At 36.9% G+C, this 21,435-nt stretch overlaps 2 protein-coding genes across 2 annotated transcripts; both read right to left on the minus strand.

Annotated features, from left to right (window-relative positions):
* Positions 1-1,373: 1,373 nt before the first annotated feature.
* Positions 1,374-13,548, minus strand: LOC140147075 (protein mono-ADP-ribosyltransferase PARP14-like). The gene is made up of 11 exons (XM_072168846.1): positions 13,467-13,548; positions 12,546-12,719; positions 11,835-12,041; positions 10,963-11,168; positions 10,329-10,412; positions 9,544-9,690; positions 8,745-8,952; positions 8,356-8,498; positions 7,380-7,551; positions 7,126-7,237; positions 1,374-1,494 (listed from the first exon to the last, which is right to left on the minus strand). Exons 1-11 carry the CDS (start codon positions 13,546-13,548, stop codon positions 1,374-1,376), a joined length of 1,656 nt encoding a protein of 551 aa, XP_072024947.1.
* Positions 12,577-21,430, minus strand: LOC140148081 (protein mono-ADP-ribosyltransferase PARP14-like). The gene is made up of 14 exons (XM_072169935.1): positions 21,316-21,430; positions 20,565-20,846; positions 19,862-20,137; positions 19,472-19,720; positions 18,940-19,176; positions 17,125-18,813; positions 16,468-16,929; positions 16,173-16,339; positions 15,674-15,919; positions 14,795-15,016; positions 14,060-14,198; positions 13,507-13,694; positions 12,913-12,984; positions 12,577-12,719 (listed from the first exon to the last, which is right to left on the minus strand). The coding sequence occupies exons 1-12, from the start codon at positions 21,416-21,418 to the stop codon at positions 13,585-13,587; spliced, it is 4,182 nt and encodes a 1,393-aa protein (XP_072026036.1). The 5' UTR covers positions 21,419-21,430; the 3' UTR covers positions 12,577-12,719; positions 12,913-12,984; positions 13,507-13,584.
* Positions 21,431-21,435: the final 5 nt, after the last annotated feature.

The following is a 21,435-nucleotide window of genomic DNA, read 5'->3' on the forward strand; positions in this document are numbered from 1 at the left end:
CAAAAATTATTATATTTCATCATGGCATAAGTTTGGTAACATTAATCACTACCAATTTTGAGAAATTTGCTCCAACTCAACAGTCCGGTCCGACTGCCTGATCAGGAAGTACTGCCGAATCAGGCAGTATGTTGCCGAGTCAGGCAGTATGGTATCCCACAATGCAATGCTCTATTTCAAATAGAGCATCTTTTACTATACCGTTATTTCTTGGTTTAGAGTAAAGAAGTAGGTAAAATATATAAAATTATCAATGAATGTACAATTAGTAGTGATTTTTCATCAATTTTAGTTAAAATAAAGTTAATTTGCATATTTAAATCAAATTTTTAAAAACCGTTAGAAATTGTTTTGTTATTTAAATTATTTTTTTCCCGGTGGAATTTTTTTTCGCTCGGTGAAAAAGTGTCAACTTACATGTAGCTCATGTGTGTCAAAGTAAAATTTCCCCCGATCTTTTATAAAATCACCATGAACAATTTAATCCTTAGTCTGTCGAATTCGGAAGGGTTACCAAAGCCTGTGTTGCCTAACTCGGCAACATACTGCCTGATTCGGCAGTACTTCCTGATCAGGCAGTCGGACCGGACTGCTCAAAGGTTATCTTTACTACATTGAGCAATACACTGTGTGCATGGAAGCCATGATGGTCCCCGGTTTTTATACTCCCTATGAAATGGACATGGTAGTGAGAAGTGCACGGGGAAGTGCATGATTTGAGATGGGCCGCGATGGTAGGCTTAAACATTCTTAAATTTCTTAACATCCTACACATTTTGTCTTCATAAATAGTTAAATTTTATGAGTATGTAAGTTTGCTTGTCTGATTCACTCCAAATTCGGAGATAATTGCGTTTGAACACCTGATGCACGGAATGGTGTCACTTCAACCTGTTGTAGTTCTCATCTCATTAAATTTTTCATTAAAAAAGTTGATCTCTTCATGCAGGAAGGTCCTCTCTATTTACTGACCAAACAGGAAAAAGTTTGGTGAATGTTTTCTGGTGGAATCAGGAATTTCTTGAAACACCCTGATATAGGCATACATTTGGATCAAAACAAGTATGTACGCCATTTAACATGCCTGGGATTTCTTGTATCGATCAGTTTCTCCATAGACAATACGTGTGTGAGTGCACGCACACAGTAAATGAAAAATCGTTCTAGTGGAAACTGTATTGAGAGTGGGCATCCCTACTATTACCATATTTGTGGTTAAAATATGAATACTAGGAGCATATTTTGACAAAATGTTAGATATCTGTCTGCCTTTTACTATTTTTAGAGAATTGCCTCACATAACAGTTGCTTGTCTCTACCATAAAGAAGTGAGTCCAACTCTGATGTTTTGTCACGTTTTTGGCAACGCTGAGTTAATCCCCATCATCATCACTGTCATCTTCGTACTCTGATTCATCATCACTAATACTATCGATGTCAATATCATCATCCTGATCTTCATCTGATGGTTCCGTGGTCTCAATTGGTATCTGACTGCCGGTAAACCAAAGTGGTAGGTAAACTCCGAACCTCATTCCAGTTATGATATGTGGGTTTGATGTTTTCTAGTGGATCTCTTAGATGAGCATGTTTCCAGAGATATGCCATATAGCTGCTCCGTGCTATCTTCTGTACCAGAACATTTTTACAGGGTGGAAACATGCCTGCTTCCATGCCCTTGATGTCTCTCCAATGGACTGGCTGCGTCTTTTTTATTTTGGAAACATGCTCATCTAAGAGATCCACTAGAAAACATTGAACCCACAGATGATGGCTGGAATGAGGTTCGGAGTTTACCTACCACTTTGGTTTACCGGCAGTCAGGTGCCAATTGTGCTTTCTGAGACCATGGAAGTACAGGCTGAGTCAAAAAGAAGTAAACTCATGTTTGAGGGGCTGTAGCTCGAGATCTGTGAAGAATCTGCTAAACATGAAAATATCACTGGAAAGAGCAAATTTTACACGTTGAAATAAAAAAAAAGAATTGTTGCAATTGCTCACAGCAAACTCAAGTTATACTCATTTGAATACAACCACCCATTTTTGTAGCTGCACACCGTTTCACTTCCCAAGTAGGGGCCTACCTATTATATTGATTGGTAAGGCACGATATTCAAATGCAAATAAAGTTCTGTGGCAGGTGTGGTTTCGATCAACAATTCCTACATGTTAAAGGGCTCTTTTCAATATGAATTTTACCTCATTGCACTACATTATAATAAAACGGGGCAAATGACAACACTGCACAATAATTTACCGCACGGGAGCGCACGTTTATGTCGACGAAGTATCATGAAGCTAGGAGTCCCACTGAAGTTCAGCGTCTCTTTGATTCGTCTCCAATTTCCTACAGCTAACCGGGTTTCATGTAAGTGAGCAGTATATAAGAATGTGAACAAGCTCAATGTGCATGGGACACTAAGGAACAGACAGCCGGAAGCTTCAGGCAGACCACGAACTGCTAGATCACAACATTGCTAGAGTTAGACATGCGTTACAGCAAGACCAAAGATCATCTCAATCCTTTACCCAACATTCCCCAATCAATGGGTCTGCCGGATCGTTCGTAAAGACTTGAATTGGTATCCCTACAAACTACAGTACCGTCATGGACTTTGTTGAATATTAATTAAAAGCAAAAGTTGTCTTTTCAACAATAAATCCTGTTAGCACTTTGCTGATTCGTCGAAATTGAAAATCAATCAGGCGTGTGCAGCTACAAAAATGGGTGGTTGTATTCAAATGAGTATAAATTTAGTTTGCTGTGATCAATTGCAATAATTCTTTTTTTTTTATACGTGTAGAATTTGCTCTTTCCAGTGATATTTTTATTTTTAGCAGATTCCTTGCAGATCTCGAGTTACAGCCCCTAAAACATGAGTTTACTTCTTTTTGACTCAGCCTGTAGAATATATGTTAGATGGAGATCAGGATGATGATTGTCTTAATTTTAATTAAGACAATCATCATGCTGATCCCATTTAAAAATGGGATCAGCAGACAACATATTTTGAAAACACACTTTAAACATAGAATAAGCTTGTTAAAACATCCTCGCCAAAAAATCTGATTGTTTGACAAAATGGTAGTTTTAGCTAAAGATTGTCCAAAATGTCTCAAGTAGTGTGTTTAAAACAACCTTTATGGCATAATACACCTTGTTTGTTAAACATTTGCATCAACAAATATAACCAAAAATGATCAAAAAGGTCATTTTGGGCCAAAAATTGGCAAAATACTAAAATTGTCTTCAATGGGATCAGTAAGACAACTTCCCTTGGAAACAACACACTTTAAACATAGAATAGGCTTGTTTAAACATCCTTGCCAAAATCTGATTGCTTGACAAAATAGTAGTTTTGGTCAACGAGTGTACAACAAAAAATGTAGTGTATTTAAAACAAACTTGTTGGCATATACACCTTGTTTTTTACATAGAATATGCTTTTCTAAACATTTGCACCAACAAATTTGACCAATCTGACCAAAAAATCTTTTGACCAAAATGGTCATTTTTGGCCAAAAATGGCCCAAATGTCGTAAGCGGGGACAATAAGACTGCTTATTTTGGAAGCAGCACACTTTTTACATAGGATATGCTTGTCAAACCTTCCACACCAAAAATTCTGATTAAAGCCAGTTATCTCCTAGGGTATCTGACTTAGTCTTTCAAGAATGACACTCGGATAAGTTATATAGCGAGGCGAAGCGGCTAGGCCTTCGGCTCGGTGGCTCCGGTACGCCCCTGGTTTCGAACCAATAATACAATGTAGCTACTAATTTGTATGAATATTAATTTGTATTAATAATAATTAAACTCGTAGTAATTTTGAATTGCATTTCTCCAGGATTTTTCGGGGGGCATTGGGTTGGGCAAAGTGATTTGTGAATTTCAGGGGGGTAAATTGACAAATTTTGCGCAAAATTGCCGTAAAAAGGGGAAATTGACGTGATTTTGGGGGTTTTGACTAAAAAGTGGCGGAGGGGCAAACTGGGGGGGGCGTAGCGCCGCCACTGTTTATGTGTGTCGGTGGGCGTGTATGTGATGCAGTTGTTGCTTTCTGTATGATTGTTATTATTTAGTGGTGCTGTACTTTGATTATAGATAAACATTTGCATAAAAATATGAAGACCAATTAATAAAAAAGGAAGAAAATAAAAGAGCTATAACTATTCTTGAATTCATGCATAGTCTGTAGCAGTGTCCATGTACATAATGGCATTGGTTCAAAATTCCTTTTTGTTTGGAATCTTTGCAATAAAATCAACAATTTTGTTGTACTCGGACTCGAATACAAATGGACTTGGATATTAGGTGGATTCTGGTAAAGGTCTAAGTAATACACAAAATATGAGGGGGTCTAGGTCTCCTGCTTTCCAATATTGTTTGCCCCGTGCACAGTGGCGTAGCATGGGTCATCATATGTGGGGGGGCGTCCATGATGTGGCGGGGGCCGGTGGCTACCGGGTCTGGGGCAGCAAAAGCCATTTTCTGGAAATTTATCTATGGGATATTCTAAAATTTTGCCCCTATGACGCTACGCCACTGCCCGTGAATGATCTATCTTGATTAAAATTCAATACAAACGCGATAAAAAACAAACAAATAAACATGCCAAATTAAAACATTTCAGATTTTATTTTACAATTCTCAAGGTCATTCGGTTTACACAAAATAATTGTAGTGTCATGAAGTCAACAACAACCTAGATTGCACCCAACTCTGCTCTTGAAATAGCGTGTGCTTTTAAGGGCACTTTTCTGCTCATCGATATACCAAAATCGCTGAAAAGGTACACCCAAACCGTGGTACATCCTCGTATATCCTTCAACCAGGGAGAGCAACCTGCGGGGTGGAAGGGGAGGGGGACACGACTTTCATCAATGCTTCCTTTTTGTTGCAAATTTATGAAGTACAAAAATATGTCCATAACATAGTGTGCCTAGGGCCTATAGCTTTCCGCGGTAAGTAGTACGCTTAGTTTGTAGAAAGGATTTAACAAAACATAGCAAACCTTTGAAAAATTGTCCAATATCTTTAAATGTATACGTAGTACTTAAAACCAATTGGCGTAATTTTCAAGATTATTTTTTCTCGAAAGAAATATATTCAATTCTGATTTATAGTCTGTATTTGTGAATATTCCGAATCATCCAGGTTGATAGATAAAAGTAAATTAAATCATTTTTTATGAGTGCTAAATTAAATAGATAAGAAAGAAAAAAACAGTTTACCAAATCCTGACCGGCACACAACCGATACAAAGGGAATGTACCAGCACGGGATCCTGACCGACACACAAGCGATACAAGGGAATGTCCCGGCACGGGATTCGAACCCACGACTTTCCGATCACTATAGACATGTACTTATCAATAGGCCACCAGATCCACTGATAAACGGTGGTTGGAACTGCGTACACAAATATTACTCTACTTTGTCATAACAAATAAAGAATCATGTTTATACTTCATTATCTATATTCATAAACAAATATTTAACCATGACACACTTAGGTTACACACTTGCAGAAGGAGTTTATTTAGAGTATAATGACTGCGCATCAGTTGTTTCGGCAATGCATGTAGTAAAAGTGCCATCACTTCTGAATTATAAAAGTATAAAAGTATACATTTTTTAAAGGCAAAACATCAAGGAATCTAAATATAAATACAGATTTGGTGTAAAAACAACAAATTAATTTGGAGAAAATCACAAAAATGTGAATTTCGTTTTGGTACATTATAACAAAAAAAACCTCTTTCCCAAAATGTTTATATGAATCTTGAGACTCCATTCAAGAAATGGTTTTTTTAATGGTTTTTTTTCATATTCCCCTTATTTAAGCCATAATGTACGATCTTATAATATGAAATTGGTTAATTTATTTTCAAACCCGATTTTTTTCTTGCATATTTGTAATGTTAACACATGTACCAACTTGCACCTAAATGGAATCGGCTATTTGTTGTCTTTGCAAGTCAAGTTTGACATAAAAGTCATAGTTTTTTATTATGACTTTATGTCCTCCCATAGAACTGCATGTTAAATAGCCAAAATAACCAGTGGGATTATTTTCACTTCACTTTGTTATTTCAGCTTAAAATGGACAACAACCCTTCCCGGCAGTTACTAACATTACTAATGTTATTTCAACAGTTTAAATAAAGAATTACAAAATTAAAATTTGCCGGATAACTATTATAGGATATAGCTAGCTGTAAACATTTACGGCACTATGTGACTATTGTACATCGTCCATCTCGTATTATTTTGCACAAGGTCCAGTGCACACGCTGGGTATCGCGCGCGTATACGCGAGAGTTATCGCTTAAAAGGACCTAAAAAGATTATTAATTTGTTAATCAAGTTGGATTTTGGTCCTAAATTGATCTGTCAAATGACTATCTGTTTTGAAATGCGTTTGGAGTGGCGCAGAACCGATCCTGAATTATTGGTCACTTCAGCGCCGTCTTAAGATTTTATCCTTACTTATATTTTTTGCAACCATTTTATTCGTGTTGCAAGCTTTTTTCTTCCATTGATTTTTTTTCAAAACAGAAAATTTTGTTTTCAATTAATAACTGAACGATCTTTGATCTTATTCTGAAAATTCACAAGAACGAATAATTTGTTTTCCTTGTAGCATCTGAATAGAATCAGAATCAGATTTTATTGACATTCATCTTACAACAAGATATGGTCAAAACATATATAATAATACGATATATATAATACAAATAAAGTACAAGAACAATACAGTTTACAACTATAAAGAATATAATATTCACAAGTACGAACAATTTGTTTTCCCTTGGAGTTTACTTTCTTAGCATGAACACATTATACGTCTAGTCTATAGTGGGAACGGAATTTGAGAAGAGAAATAATAAGATGCTTTAATTTGTATCTGACATCATGCATAGCCCTACAATATTATGTACTTTTAAAATATTTATGTAAATGTTACAAGGTACTCGGGGTAGGCTTGGGCGTCATGATATATTACAATAACGGACGGATTCGAAACGTTGTCGACAGTGCTGTCATAAATATCGAGTGAACCGGGTTTTTGGTGAGGCATAACCATGCTTCTGTCACCAACTTCAGCATCCCCAACCAACACTTTGCAGATATAGATGTATTTCTGGTTGTTTGCGTCCCGCTGCGAGTATCGGTCCTGAGCTGAATATGAAAGATCCCTGGCAAAGTACGTTCCTTTACCAAACACCACCGCTGTATAAAATAACAGAAGAGGTGCAAATGAAATGAACGGAACATTTAGATCAATTTTGGACTTCAAACTGGCTCTTTGAAATTAATTTTGAATGAGCAGATCCAGACATAAATAACAAGTGTTAAACAAAGCTATTCCTACCATTCTTTCCACAGTAGCTGCGATTGAAGCCTCTCATATTGATCTTGTCTACAGTATCTTGTGATGTGCCATGGTAGAGAAGACGTTCTGTTTCCATTCCGAGTCGCGCTTTCATTTGCTCCTTCCTGGCTGTGTACTGAGTATATATCTCTTTGTTTTGAATTCGATCAATCTGTAAGAATATTAATTGATTTCCTATAAACTGAATCAAAATGATTGGAACCGACGACTTTTTTCACTAGGTTATGCAGCTACCAGGCTCAATTTTTAAAACATTTGAAATTATAGTAGTTTAAAATGTTCTCTTAGAATTGTAGGTCATGAAGATAACACATTCCGTTCAGTAGTTATATGCTTTTAAAGTAAGTAGTGACATTGAGTAAAACTACGACTACGTGATCTTCATTTGAATGAGAATTTTAACGCCCAGATGCAACAACCTATTCAGATTTTCAGATCATTAAGTTTACATATGCCCATTTCTATTAGTAGCATACAATTTACAATTATTAACGATTGATAATTTAAACATTTTTTGAAATGTCACATATCCGGTTTCATTTGTTTTGATACAGTTTGTATTCATCGGAACAATAACCACAGATTGTGTACTGAAAATATCTACACATAACGTATTATAGTCAGTATACGTTCCCGGTTGTGATGTTCCATGCTACTAGAACCTAAAAGTAGTAGGGCTTATATCGATAATAGTTTACAATAGCAACCCCCTTTTCACGATATCTTGACTAACACCCACAAAATTACATTTGCAAGTTTTTGAAACCCATCGCGTATACACTTTCTGACTTAAAATAATAATTAGATGTAGAGAATGGAAGAGTACTGCTTCATTAGGACACATGTGATTATAATGATGGAATAAATAGATGGAACAAATAGATGGAACAAATAGTGGACGTGTTATCCTTATTGGAAAACGAACGATAAGCAATTATTGTTTTCTTATGATTACCTGAACTATATTGGCATTTGGATAACCAGCCTTAAATGACTGTTCCACGTCATTGTATTCAGGACTTCCTTGGGTCAATTTTACGACTTCCAGGTTGCTGCTTTCATCCATTGGTATCCAATTACTGGGTAAGTTGCTTTTTTCTATTTTAAAGTGACAAAAAGCATAACGTATTATTATAATAATTGTATGCGAATTGCATAAAAAGTAAAGACGATAAAATTGGTTTTAAAAAGTGAGAAGTAGTTTTCACTTATTTTCCAAGATTTTTTAAAGTGTTTTTTTAATTTATAATAAATTACTGTAGCTGACCAAGATCTACACGTCATGTGACATTACATTATCAGAGTCGAATTGTACTATTAACAAATGACCTCGTTTTTACTCACCTATACTGAGGTCTGCTCGATTAATCTGTACTTCATTTCCTGTGACATCTATTTCCACCATTTTCACCAAATCTATTTGGATTTTTCCCTCTTCCATGTCAAGTTCAATTGACGCCTCCTTATTCTGATAGGCCTTTTCCAAGCGAGCATTTATTTCTTCATCGTAGTCATCGTAAATACCAGTGTCCGACTTGTATCGCCACTGAACCTAAAATTAACAAACAAAAGGTTTTGAATTGTATTAATTAATAATAAAGCCAAATGTTATAGGAGGTAGAACTTATAAAATACTCTTAAGATTACCGTGTTTGTATACGTTTCACAGCATCAAATTATTATTTTCTTCAGTTCATTTCGAAAGTAATTTGCAGCATTCACTTGTGACGGATCTGTGTTTCTGATCAACCGACATGAGAAGGCCTTAATTGTTTTTGGAATACTATAATCTTGGACATTTGTTGTGTGCTAATTGTGTACCTCAACAAGGATTTTGAAAAAAATACTTATTTAATGTTTCTACTATAATGTTTGAACATAAAGCTGATCAATTCAAGTTTATAGCTATCATTTATTTTTTTAATGAGAAAAAAGTGGGCTGGAATGGCAACGATATAGTGATAATTTGAAATAGTTCATTTGAAATATACATTTGCGGCATTCCCTACTCTAGGATCAAACGACGCAGTGGCATCGCCTGCCGGCGTAACCTGCGTTCACTATGTTTAATATGAAAGAAGCCGGGCAATGAAAAAATAGGAACGTGATAATATTTCTTTTACGGAATAACAAAAGGACATACCTCTTTGCTTAGGAGTAATTCCTTTGCTCTACGTTTTTCTTCTCCTTGAATGCGAGCAAACTCGGATATAATATCTGCTTTGGTCCCAAGAACTGCGGCTTTTGGTCCCTCCACTATAATTCCTTTTTTACCGGTGGAAATTCTGACCTGTTTCAGATAATGTTCATGTGAAAATAAGTGTTATAAAATATGTGTTCATAAGTAAATTATTTTAACCATTCTTTTAAAGGGGCACTTCATGATCCATATTTACTCCAACATGTAATTTTGCGTAAAATTTAACTCACAAATTCAATATCCGAATTAGCTGAAATGTTGGAAATAAGGTTTTTTCGTGGAAAAATACCCTAAACATAAGATGCTAAAATTACGAATTACCCCCATTAAAAGATATACAATTGAGCTGAACTATTGACAAGATGTAGACTACGCAACTTACGCACAATAAAGAACGGCAATACAATATTAAGGTAAAATATACCAATATGTCCATCAGGATTGTCAACGAAATATTAAGTTCAAAATTTGAAATGCGTTTGGAATGGCGCAGAACCGATCCTGAATTATTGGTCACTACAGCGCCGTCTTAAAATTTTATCCTTGCTTATATTTTTTGCAACCATTTTATTCGTGTTACAAGCTTTTTCTTCCATTGATTTTCTCAAATTGAATCAATTTAATTCAGCACGAAACTGTCATTGATCGAGGTATGTAACATCAAAATTGGATTTTCTCTAAGAATTTTAAACCTAATAATACCAATTACCGTGATGATATTTACTTACCTTGTGCTTCTTCCCAATGATCCTGATTGCTCCCATCATGCCGTCTTCAAGTACAGAATCTTCTCCTTCCACGGGTACCACTTCCTGGAAACACATCACAAAATGATTAAGACAATTAAATCACCTTCAGTTCACAGTGAGCTGTGTAAATGAAGTGAAGTAAAAGTAGTGAACGTTAAACATATTACGCAAATAATACAACATTTAATGGGAAGGCTCCCAGGCTAAAAACGTATAACTGTATTATTATAATTGTACCAATGACGAGCCAGATCACGTTCCATAAACCATTACAGGAATATGCAGTTTGAGATCAGCGCAAGCCCAAATCTATCCATCGCAGCCAGGAACAGGTTCCCGAGTTTCGTTCCGAGAGCGGGACAGATAGCAGTATGTTCCATGTACAGAGGAATTTCGAGCTTGAACAAAATTCACCTTCTCTCGTTTTTCGTTTCCACTCCGATGGCAGAAACCACGGGTGGGTTGGTTTAGGGTTAAAGTTTACATTATATGCAGTACTAAAGTGTACAAGACTTCCTTTTAATTATGGACTTGAAGTGTTTGACCGACTTGAATTGTTTGACTGATTTTGCCGTTTTTAATGTCTGTATCAATGTAATCTTTCGTTGTTTACCTCTGAATAGTACTCATCTTGAATGTATTCTTCAATACGTTTCACAGCCTTGTCAATCTTGCTTGCATCCCGAGCGACGATAAGCAGTATCAATACGTCTTGCTCTTCCTTCGGTTTCTTTTTCCGAATATCGTGCTCTGCGTCATCTTTTTTACCAGGTCCAGCTCCAGATCCAGTGGCATACTTCAACACGGCCCCCACCATATCTATTAAATTTAATCAATAGGTTAAATACCACTAATTAGAGCTGGGCAGCGCTTAAATGAAGAAAAAAAAGGGATTAATCGAAATTAATAAAAGATAGCAAGCTATATATAGGCCTAGCCAAAAATGTGTACATTTCAGATTAACATGCAGAAATGACTTATTTTCTGTAAGTATTTTACAGTTCTGATTAAAAGTCAAAATCATCCGCTGGACATCGATTTTTCCAAACAAATATGTCCTCTATCCGTTACCAAAGAACAGTACCCGGTTAACAAATTACCTGATAGAAAAAAATGACAAAAGTGTATACATCTAAAAATCTTGAGAATCTGTAGGCTTAAACTTGTGTGTGGGGTCCCAGTGAAGACAGAAATTTTGTTAAATCGTTTTAAACGTGTTATCAACGTGATTTGGTCAAAACGTTTTAGTGATATTTAAATGTCGGGTTATATAAAGGTCATAAAAACGTTTATGAAAAATGTTATTGTAAATGTTGTTGTGTAAAACATTGTTTTTGCAAAATATTTTACCAACCTAAATAACATTATGTTAGAATGTTTGATAGCAAAAACGTTTTATACCTTTCTATAACCTGACATTTAAACGTTCTGTGTTTGCTGGGGTGTTATGTGTGGGGTTATAGTGTGGTTTTGTGTGATACATACTTATTCCACGTTTCCATGCTCCTTCAGGTTTCTTAAATGAATCACCAGATTTGGTCTTCAACGTATCTTCAAACACAGGGATCATATCTGCTTGGAATATGACTAACTTGACAAGCTGAAGACTTTTTGGTTTTTCATTAGTTGCGAATTCCCCGATAGCATCGATCAATGCCGGTGCAACTTGATGAGGTGATCCACCAATGTTGCCTGTGAAACAATAACATGAAAAGGGTAACTAAGTACCAGAAACACAATTTATGTCGGTTATAATTTGTCTTAAAAGGGGGACGGGTAAAACAAGGAAGACTTTATCGACGGATATTCTAAATTTCTGGATATTTAACAACAATATTACTTTCATAACGAGAAAAACATTTTTTGCTGTCCGTTTACTAAAGGGATTAACTATCGTGATCATCTGTATTGTTTTAGCGCAGGCCTTGTAAACTCTGGTCCTGTGACTGATTCTGGAAGGGATATACATATATATATATATATTTTTTTCTCTTTCTCCGACACAATGCATGATCAGCATTATGTCACAATGACAATACTACGTTGATATGTGGCGAGATAATGTATATGAAACCATGTAGCTTAAAGTCAGTTTGATCAAGGAAAGTGTCGGATTATATATTACGACTGTGAATAGAGATTACAAATACCCATGTAATGAACACAGACCCGCCCAGAAGCACGCCCAGTTCTTACCAGTTCCTAGGGCCGGAAAGGACACCGACTTCATTCCTTCCTTTTCAGCCAGCTTTAGTATCTCGTGTGTTATTTTCTTCACTTTGTCAGCGTTGGATAGGTACGCATGTATGATGTATTTGCTTGGAAGATTTCCAGCAGTCGTCTTGTTGATGTCAGGCACAGTTTTCGAGGCTGTAGATAAAGGCAAACAATATTTAAAGTAACTACAATGAAGCCATCAATAAAGTGTAATAATACTGCAGGTAGTACTTTTAGCAATTAAAGTGAATGTACTCATGGAATGTTACTCGAGTTAACTTCTGGATCTAATCCTATATTATGGACAATAATTTAAAATGTAATTCTTTAAACGAAATATACTGACCATTTTTTATTTTGTCGCACTCAGCCTTAATTATTTTCCCGCCTACTCTGATAAGAGCTTTGGAAACAACCCCTACATCACAAAAAGGTACGAAAGAATGAAACATATTAACATAATACTAGAATCGTTATTATTGGAAATTTATACAGGACAGAGAATACCTGAAATGTATTTGTATGGTATTTATAATATGAAGTTAATATGTGGAACCTGGGTTTCTACTGGAAGACCGTTTAACCGAAATTCCCTCCTCCCACATAGCAATGCGGGATAACTTCATACACACGATCAGCAGAGCGTACAGGTCGCATTTGTTTTTGTTTTAAATGATCTTCCCATTGGAACTCGACAATGACCTACATACAATAGGAGAGGGTAGCAATCTGGCACAACTTTCTACAAACTTTTAGGTCTTACGTCACAATCTTGACAATCCTCTTTGAACGGTACACGATTTACTTTAGCTTTTGGGATAACTGATTCCAGTCTCTAACACCCACTAAGCCGTGTGTTCCAGGATACGAAACGATAAGGTTTTTTTCTGTCACACTGACTTCCGATAGAGAAACCTAGGATCCACGTATTGAAATCTACCTCCCAAAGACAGCTCTTTCCCCACAGTATTGACGATTGCATCCGTGTCCTCCTTCGAGAGGTCTCCTTGCTGCAACTTCACTGTAACTGAGCCAAATTTAGTTTCTGATGGACTACCCCTACATCGCCACTTGGATACGATTCCATAACTGGTGCCTCGACTATTGGTTCTTCGACTTCATAGGGCTCTTTATATTATAGAATAAGAAGAAAATCAATGTATCTCAACACAGAAACAAACTTCAAACTTGTAAGCTTGTATGCATATTCTTTGATATTGTCATGAGCATATTGAAGTGAGCATGTTGCAAATAAACTCTTCCGCATTCAAAGATTAATAGTAGGAGTAATCAGTAGGATTATTAAGTAGGATTCAGTGAAATACTGTGGTTCAAAATGAAAGTAAAAGGATTTCAATGAATGTTTTTTGCTACGTGTGGAATAGTGAAAATCATCAAGTTCGTTTAGTCATTGTAAAATCAGTAACAACTTATCCCCATGATATAAAACGGTATTTCTACAATTAAAACGGTATTAATTGTAAAACTATTACCTGGAACTGGCAAAGATTTTGTTGATGCGGACTTCTTCAATTTCCTCTTCGGCTTCTTCTTTTGAGGTATGGTGGTATCTGCCGCCGACGTGGGGATTGGTGCGATAGCGGTGCGTTGCTGCATTTCTGTTTCAAATGCCTAAATGAACACGGGGTAAGTTGTTGCAGAGAAGAATTAACGCCAAATATGCCATACGTGAGCATACAAGTAAAATGAGGGGTAAAACGGAAACGTTTTGCTCTAATTTGACAAACCAAAGTGTACCCATCATTTGTTTCTTATTAAAAATATTTTAGCCTTCGGAATTAGATATATTCGCCGTTTTATCGCGCTGTGTCCGTCAAGGAAATAAAAACGTCTTGATCTTGTCACGCATTTGTATAGATCTTGTAACCATGGTGTTTATAAACACATGTTAAGAACTGGTCTATTGGCATATATTTGATTTGGTTTAAAATTAAGGGGACTTCGATGTTACTCAGCAGTTGGTCGGTATTTCACCGCCACATATCCATCCAGTGGCGGCACGGGGGGGGTAGATGGGCCAAAGGTGGCAAATGCCCCAAATATTTATCTTGTCTTCCCCACTTTAAAGGCCTCAAAATTACACATATTTTCACTTTTTGCGGCAATTTTGTGCAAAATTTATAGATTTCCCCCTTGAAATTCACTTTGGCCCCATGCCCCCCCCCCCCCCCGCCCCAACAAGAAAATTACTCCATAAATTATCTTACCTGAATAGTTGGGATGTCTTTATCATAAACCCAGAAGCGAATGTCAATTAAGGAACTTGTTGCATTCTCTTTGCTGAATTCTGCAACTGCTTCGTACATAACACGTGCTGTGACGTCACGGGGAAATCCCAGATTCCCTGTACCAATTGCAGGAATAGAAATGGATGCCATACCGCTTTTATTTGCTTGAACGAGTATCTTCTTTATCATTGACTGCAAAATCTGTAATATAATGTTATACTGTGGCGATTACTCTGGTAGAATAAGGAATGAAAGTAGACCAATACTATACATGTACATGTTAATTGTTTCTTTTATAATCATTTAAATGCACGTTGGTTCATGATAGCTTAAAGGTCTGCTGCTTTCTTCAGCCAAATGATGCACTAGTTGATCCGTCCATATGGCTTCCTTGACCCATCTATTCCATTGCTAGAAATGAGCTATTTTCGCAGTCTTTGGCATGATTTGTTAGCTTCATGATAATGCTGAAGTGAGAAATTCCGATTAAGTTGCTTTCCTGTTTGCCAAAGTGGATCTACTTTTTCATACTATCCACAGCTTTGTCAAGCTCGTCCTGTCACAAGTAGTGATTTCTTCTGGTGACTTAAATCAATACCGATAGAAAGTCAACACCCTCTAGACATGCTAAAGTTGAGCATGTTGGGTGTGCAACTAGCATTAACCGAAGTAGATTTGTGCATTATCTGGCTGAAGAAAATTAGCAGACCTATTATTAATATTGCACTTAAAACGTCCCACAAAGTATGTGTTTCAATCGGTATTGTTAAGGAAAAATAATAATGGAATATACCATAGTCCTAATGGACTTGTTCAAGAATGTTACAAATAAAGTGACCTGATTTACATAAATATTACCTTAGATGCATCTTTCTCCTTGAAACTTGGGCAATGAGAATGGTAGACTTTCTGGCACTGCAAATTGGCTGGTCCTGTCTCGATGAAATCTCCAGCTACAACATCCCGTCGACTTCCATCACTTTGCAGTACTTGGGCATCACATAGTTGTTGAAGATTAGATCCGGCAGCAGCCAGTAGAGCTTTGGAAACATTTCCTCTGGTGAGGTCCATTTCACCTGCTGTTGTGTTTACTATTACATCTGCCTATTATGTGTTCAAGAAAAAACCACCCAAATGACAAATATTTAAACATTAGCAAACAAAATTGCAACAACAAACCTGTCCTAGAGCTTTTTGCCAAATGTTGCTGTAGTGTTTCTTCACATAGAATGTAAAATGTTTTTATGATCTTTTTATACCCGACATTTTCAATGTTAAAAACGTTTTGACCAAAACAAAAACACGTCAAATAATAACGTTTAAAAACATGACACGTGGATGTGGACGTAGTATGTACCTTTTCAGTGGCTAAGCTGCCTTTCTTAAGAGTTACGTCCTTTCCCTCCTTTGTTGTAAGCGTATCAGAAGACTTCTTCGTGAACATGATGATATTTGATGCTGGTTTTGCTGGCCTGGCTGAAGCCACGGACCTTGGTGCGGGCATTGGGAGCCGTTTTTCAGATTCTAATTATATAACAAATTGTCAAAAAAGAAACGACATATAAAATCCAATTCAAATAATAAGTTTCAAAACGACAATGGTAACTTGATGTATAGTAAGTTTTGCAATGACCGAGATAAGGATAACTTACTTTTAACTGTTGTTGAACCATCAATTACATCCTTTCCAAACTTCGCCTTCAATGCGTTTTGAAACGCTATACTCTGTTCACTGGCAATGTTGGTGAACCGAATTTCTTTCAGCGACGTTTTTCTTGCCATGAAGTTAATTGTTGCTTCAACGACCAATTCTGCACACAACTTTATGGGAAAACCATAAACACCTGTACTGATAGCTGGAATCGCTATCGACGTTAGGTTCTTAGCGTGTGCCTCCCTAAGTGAGTTGGTCACGGCGTCATACAACAAGTCTTCCTCCTGCGAATGAGTCGCTGGACCATCACCACGACTTTTGGGCCATGTTGGTCCACACACATGGATGACATGTCGGCATGGTAGCTGCCCTGGACCTGTGCAGACTGCCTCTGATGTATTGAGATTTCTTCCTATTTTCCTGATGATTGCTATACTTTCTTCTTGAATCGATGGGCCTCCTGTAAATCAGTAGTAAATTGCAAGGAAGTTGGTTCATTGATTTATTGTTTCAAAACTAGTGAAAAGCAGTACGATACTTTAATGTGTTGAAAACAATCTGTATTACCAACTATATATTGTCTTTTTATAAATCGATGGATTTAGTAATATTGCATGACAATAAAATAATACTATTCATTATAATGATACTTTACCGGCTACAGCTATTGCCTTCGCAAGTCCTCCAATGTGCATCAATCTTGGGTTGGCTGCGTTGACTATAGCATCAACGTTTGTCTTCGTTAAATCACCCTGACACACCAGAAGACGATATCCTTTAGGTGTCGTAACATGGCACAGTGTTTGAGGAACACCGGTTTTGTCACTAATAATGTCATCATCGTCAACTTCCGCTTCACCTGGCGTGTTTATGTGACAATTGCATTCACTAGCAACGCTTTGAAGAAATCTTTGCCCTTTCGGATCTCGAAGAAGTTCTGGCATTCCTGCTTTATCCACGGTATGCTTCCGCTCAACCAATTTTGATTTGAGAGTTTCAAACATACGAGTAACTCCCGTGATACCATTTTCGTTGCCTTTGATCAAGAAGCCACTCTTCTTTCCTTTCATTTCCGGTAACATGTTAACTTCTGGGTATTTGTTGCGCATTTCAGATAATTCCTTTCCACATTCTTTAAGGACGAATTTAACATGTGAAGAAGGAAGTGGAATCAGCTTCTCAATGATAACATTTTCGTCCAGGAATTGACCGATCTGGATGATAGCATCCTCGACCTTTTCTGATAATCCCGTGACTAGAACCTGACGATTGGAAGATTCCAGACGGACAATTACTTCTGCACCATCATTTATAGCGTTGATAGCATCAGCACCCTTCTTTGATTGCAATACCTTCATAGTATAATCGCTACTAATTGGCATGGTCTTGAATATTATATCTTTTTGTAAGATGCCAAGAGCTCTATCTGTATGTGAACGATCCCTACCATACACGGTGACCTTCCCGTCTTCTACGTCACAGACTGCTTCAACATTTTGACTTGTCAAAACTCCATTGACTACATCACAAAACTTACTGACAAATTCGGTTACGTTTTGCCCTGCTTTAAACGTACGTGTACCGAGTGTTTCAAAAACTTGATACATAGCTACTACCGTTTCCGAAACGTCTCCGCGAACACCCTTGAAAACGATTTCATTCTTATCATCTTTGGTGATAATATGCACGTCTCGAAACTGTTGGCCTAATTCGTCTTTGATTGCAAACATCATGAATATCTTCATCTTCAAGGGTGCTAACTTATGAGTCTTTTCTATTGTGTTCGCTTCCCTGTCGGCTTTTGCTTTCAATTCTTCAATGTTTTTGTCAATTATTTCCTTTGCCTTGCTGACATCCAATGTCATCCCTATTACTCGTAAAGTACTTTTGTTTCCTATTTCATCGACGTCAACATTTCCCAGTTCAAGTTCTGGGAGTAGGTCGGACAGATCGGCCCAAATATTTTTAGGCACAATGATGGAATCTTCCTTAAATCTCTCAAGAAATAAGGCAAATTGCGATGTAACATTGGGTTTCCATTGTTTCCATACACTACGATCGTCACTTCCACTTGGTAGAGGCTTGATAAGAGCTTTCGACCTATCGCCGTTACAAGGCCAAGACACTTCGGCGTTATATTTCTTCATCTCATCAGCAAACAGTGACGTTTGTTTTTCCGTAATATGCTTCATCAACTCCTGGCTAACCGGATGCTGCATTGGTTTTGGAACAACAGGTACTGGCCCCTCTGTAGAAACAACTGTTCCTAGACACTCATAGTGGGCTGTCACGGTCAGCCTCTGTCCCGAAAGATTGTGTGTTCTTGATGTAACTCTGTTGACAACTAAAGTGAGAGGAAAAGATGGAAACAATACATTAGAATCCTTTCGACTATTAACTTATTTACAGTTTTTATTCCATTATATTTTCATACCCTTGAAAATGCCGTATAAATTTGATATCATCTTACTTTTCCAGTCTTCAAAAGTAACAAATGCAGTGTTTTCATCTTCATTCATCTCCACGTCGCTTACTGGTCCTCCTCCACTCTTGCGATGATTTTCAAAGTACAGTTCTATCATATCCCTAGATGTATCCGCCTTCAGGTCCTGAACAAGAACCCCGTCGGTTGCTTTCACTTGTTCAGCAGAGACTTTTGACTTCTTGAGTTTTCGTTTATCAAACTGTTTAATAACCGAGTCAATATCTGTGAATGAACAAGACACACAAAAACGATGCATGCACCTTTATGTATGTAAGTTTGTTGTGATTTTTAATTATGTAGCATTTTCAATAAAGATAACAAAGTTTAGGCTTCATACACATGTGTTGGAATACACTCAAATTAGTTTGATCTATTGTTCCCTTAGCCGTTGTAGGTTAATTTACTAAACAAAGTACCTGAAACTTACAAAAAATAAGACAGAACTAGTTATAGTTAGTTTAACTGGTGTTATGATGTGTACACATGTAACATATATTGATGCACGTCATGGGCGTACCTTGTATTTCTTGCTCATAGCAGAGCATTATTGTTCCAGGTTGCTCCCCATAAACAATTTGCGGCTGGTCATCAATATCTGTTCTGTTTTCGATATAAAGCATCAATGTTTCTTGCGTGACGTCTTCTGGAATCCCTTTCAGGAGGATTCTGTGATTATCGATCGGACGAGGTGGCTGGGCTTGTTTCTCAATCACAGTCAATTGGACTCCGTCAAGTTTGTGTGATTTCTTCACAACACGATCGATGACTACAGAATAAAGAAATAGTGTGATTATATTGAATATTTATTTTGATACAACAACAGTTTTAACTCATGGTTATTTTATTAAGAGTAATATTTTGTATGATCCGAGAAATTAATGATAAAATTCGTGTAAAATATCTTTACCTGTTTGTTCTGCGAATGTTATAGTTGCTCTGGTCTTTCTCTGGTCCATTTCTATGTCGTCGATATCACCGCCTCCGGATCTACGCTTGTTTTCAAAGTACATCAACAGCATATCTTCACTTGTACTAGACTTGTAACCTGACACCTCTAATACTCTGACAGGACTGTCTTGTTCATCGCTACTGCTAAAAGACTCTCTGGTTTCTTCCTTCTTTTCCGCGACGGTCATAGTTTGTCCCGCGAAGCTGTGCGATTTCTTTAACACTCGGTCAGTCACTGAAAGATATTGTTTTTAAATACACATGTTATTTCATAAATCAAAAATAAAATACACATATAGTTTCATAAACTAAACTTGTGTTGGCTGTTCCGTATTCCGTGTTATTGGTTCATATGGTCAATATATTATTTGAATTAGATCGGAAACCTAGATTCAGTATATTCCGTTGCTATGCAAACGACTAATGCCCCTGTCAGACTTTCATGCCGCTTGTCGCTGCGGCAAGCGGCATGACGTACCAGCCAATCGGGGGCAAGCGGCATGAAAGTCTGACAGGGGCATTAGTCGTTTGCATGAAAATATGAAACCAGCTTAAGAGTAACAATTGGTACTACATAAAAACTTTCTGTTTAGATCCATCAATATTTTGAACATCTTCAAACGTATAATTCAGTTGTCTAATTTATGACTATCCAAACTTACCTGACATTTCTGCAAACGTTATGGTCGCTGTTGTATGCGTGCGATTAAACTTGACAGATTTAATTTCACCTCCACCAGATTTCCGTTCATTTTCAAAATACAATGTCAGCATGTCTTCACTCATAGAAGAGTCAAATCCAGATACTTCAATAACTGGTGACTGTGCTTGGAAATGTTCTTGCGTTGTTGCTTGAGCCCCGTACGTATCGACACGTTTGTGTTCTTCAACTCGAAGTGAACATCCCTGAAGCTTATGAGACCTTTCAAGTACTCTTTCAGTGACTAAAATGATAAAGTATGAAATAATGAATAACAGGCAACCAAGTATGGTTTTTTTTAACAAGAGCAGCTATGAAGTCTCGCCTGAATTAATTATTCACAATTTAATTAATATTGAACGTATTGGAGCATTTTCAAAATTTGACCCCTACATGACATTTGACCTCAAGCGACTTCCGCTTTTAACATGTTCCTTCCCCCTCTTTGGGTTTATATCGACCAACTTTGAGCTTCTCAAATTTCATATAATGCTACTCTTACACATGTATAATGGAAATAACAAAAAGGAACTCCATGTCCATCATAATAAAAATCGAAATAGGTGAGCATGGTGATAACTTTACGAAAGTATACTGATGCCTGGACCAATACAACAGATAAAACTGACGTGGTATTACTTTTTTGCAAAATATGGCTATGAAAATATAACAAGGAAATGAAAAATAAAATACTGTTTGGACAGACAACTTACCTAATGCTTCCTTGAACTTTATTATGGCGTTCAAACCAGACGGACTCATTTCAAATTCTTCTATCTCCCCTCCTCCAGACTTCCTCGGACTTTCAAAATACATCGAGATTATTTCTTCAT

This window comes from Amphiura filiformis, chromosome 3, assembly GCF_039555335.1.
Source record: "Amphiura filiformis chromosome 3, Afil_fr2py, whole genome shotgun sequence".
Taxonomy (NCBI): domain Eukaryota; kingdom Metazoa; phylum Echinodermata; class Ophiuroidea; order Amphilepidida; family Amphiuridae; genus Amphiura; species Amphiura filiformis.

Bases quoted from the DNA above. Each gene is read 5' to 3' on its own strand.
- LOC140148081 (XM_072169935.1), bottom strand. From the start codon at position 21,418: ATGTATTTTGAAAGTCCGAGGAAGTCTGGAGGAGGGGAGATAGAAGAA. The intron at 19,177-19,471 runs GTACGCCCATGA...GTTCATTCACAG, and splicing joins CTATGAGCAAGAAATACAAG to ATATTGACTCGGTTATTAAA. The intron at 15,920-16,172 runs GTACATACTACG...AACACATAATAG, and splicing joins GCAGCTTAGCCACTGAAAAG to GCAGATGTAATAGTAAACAC.
- LOC140147075 (XM_072168846.1), bottom strand. From the start codon at position 13,548: ATGCAATCGTCAATACTGTGGGGAAAGAGCTGTCTTTGGGAGGTAGAT. The intron at 8,953-9,543 runs GTATGTCCTTTT...TGTTAATTTTAG, and splicing joins AATTACTCCTAAGCAAAGAG to GTTCAGTGGCGATACAAGTC. The intron at 7,552-8,355 runs GTAATCATAAGA...ATATTCTTACAG, and splicing joins CAAATGCCAATATAGTTCAG to ATTGATCGAATTCAAAACAA.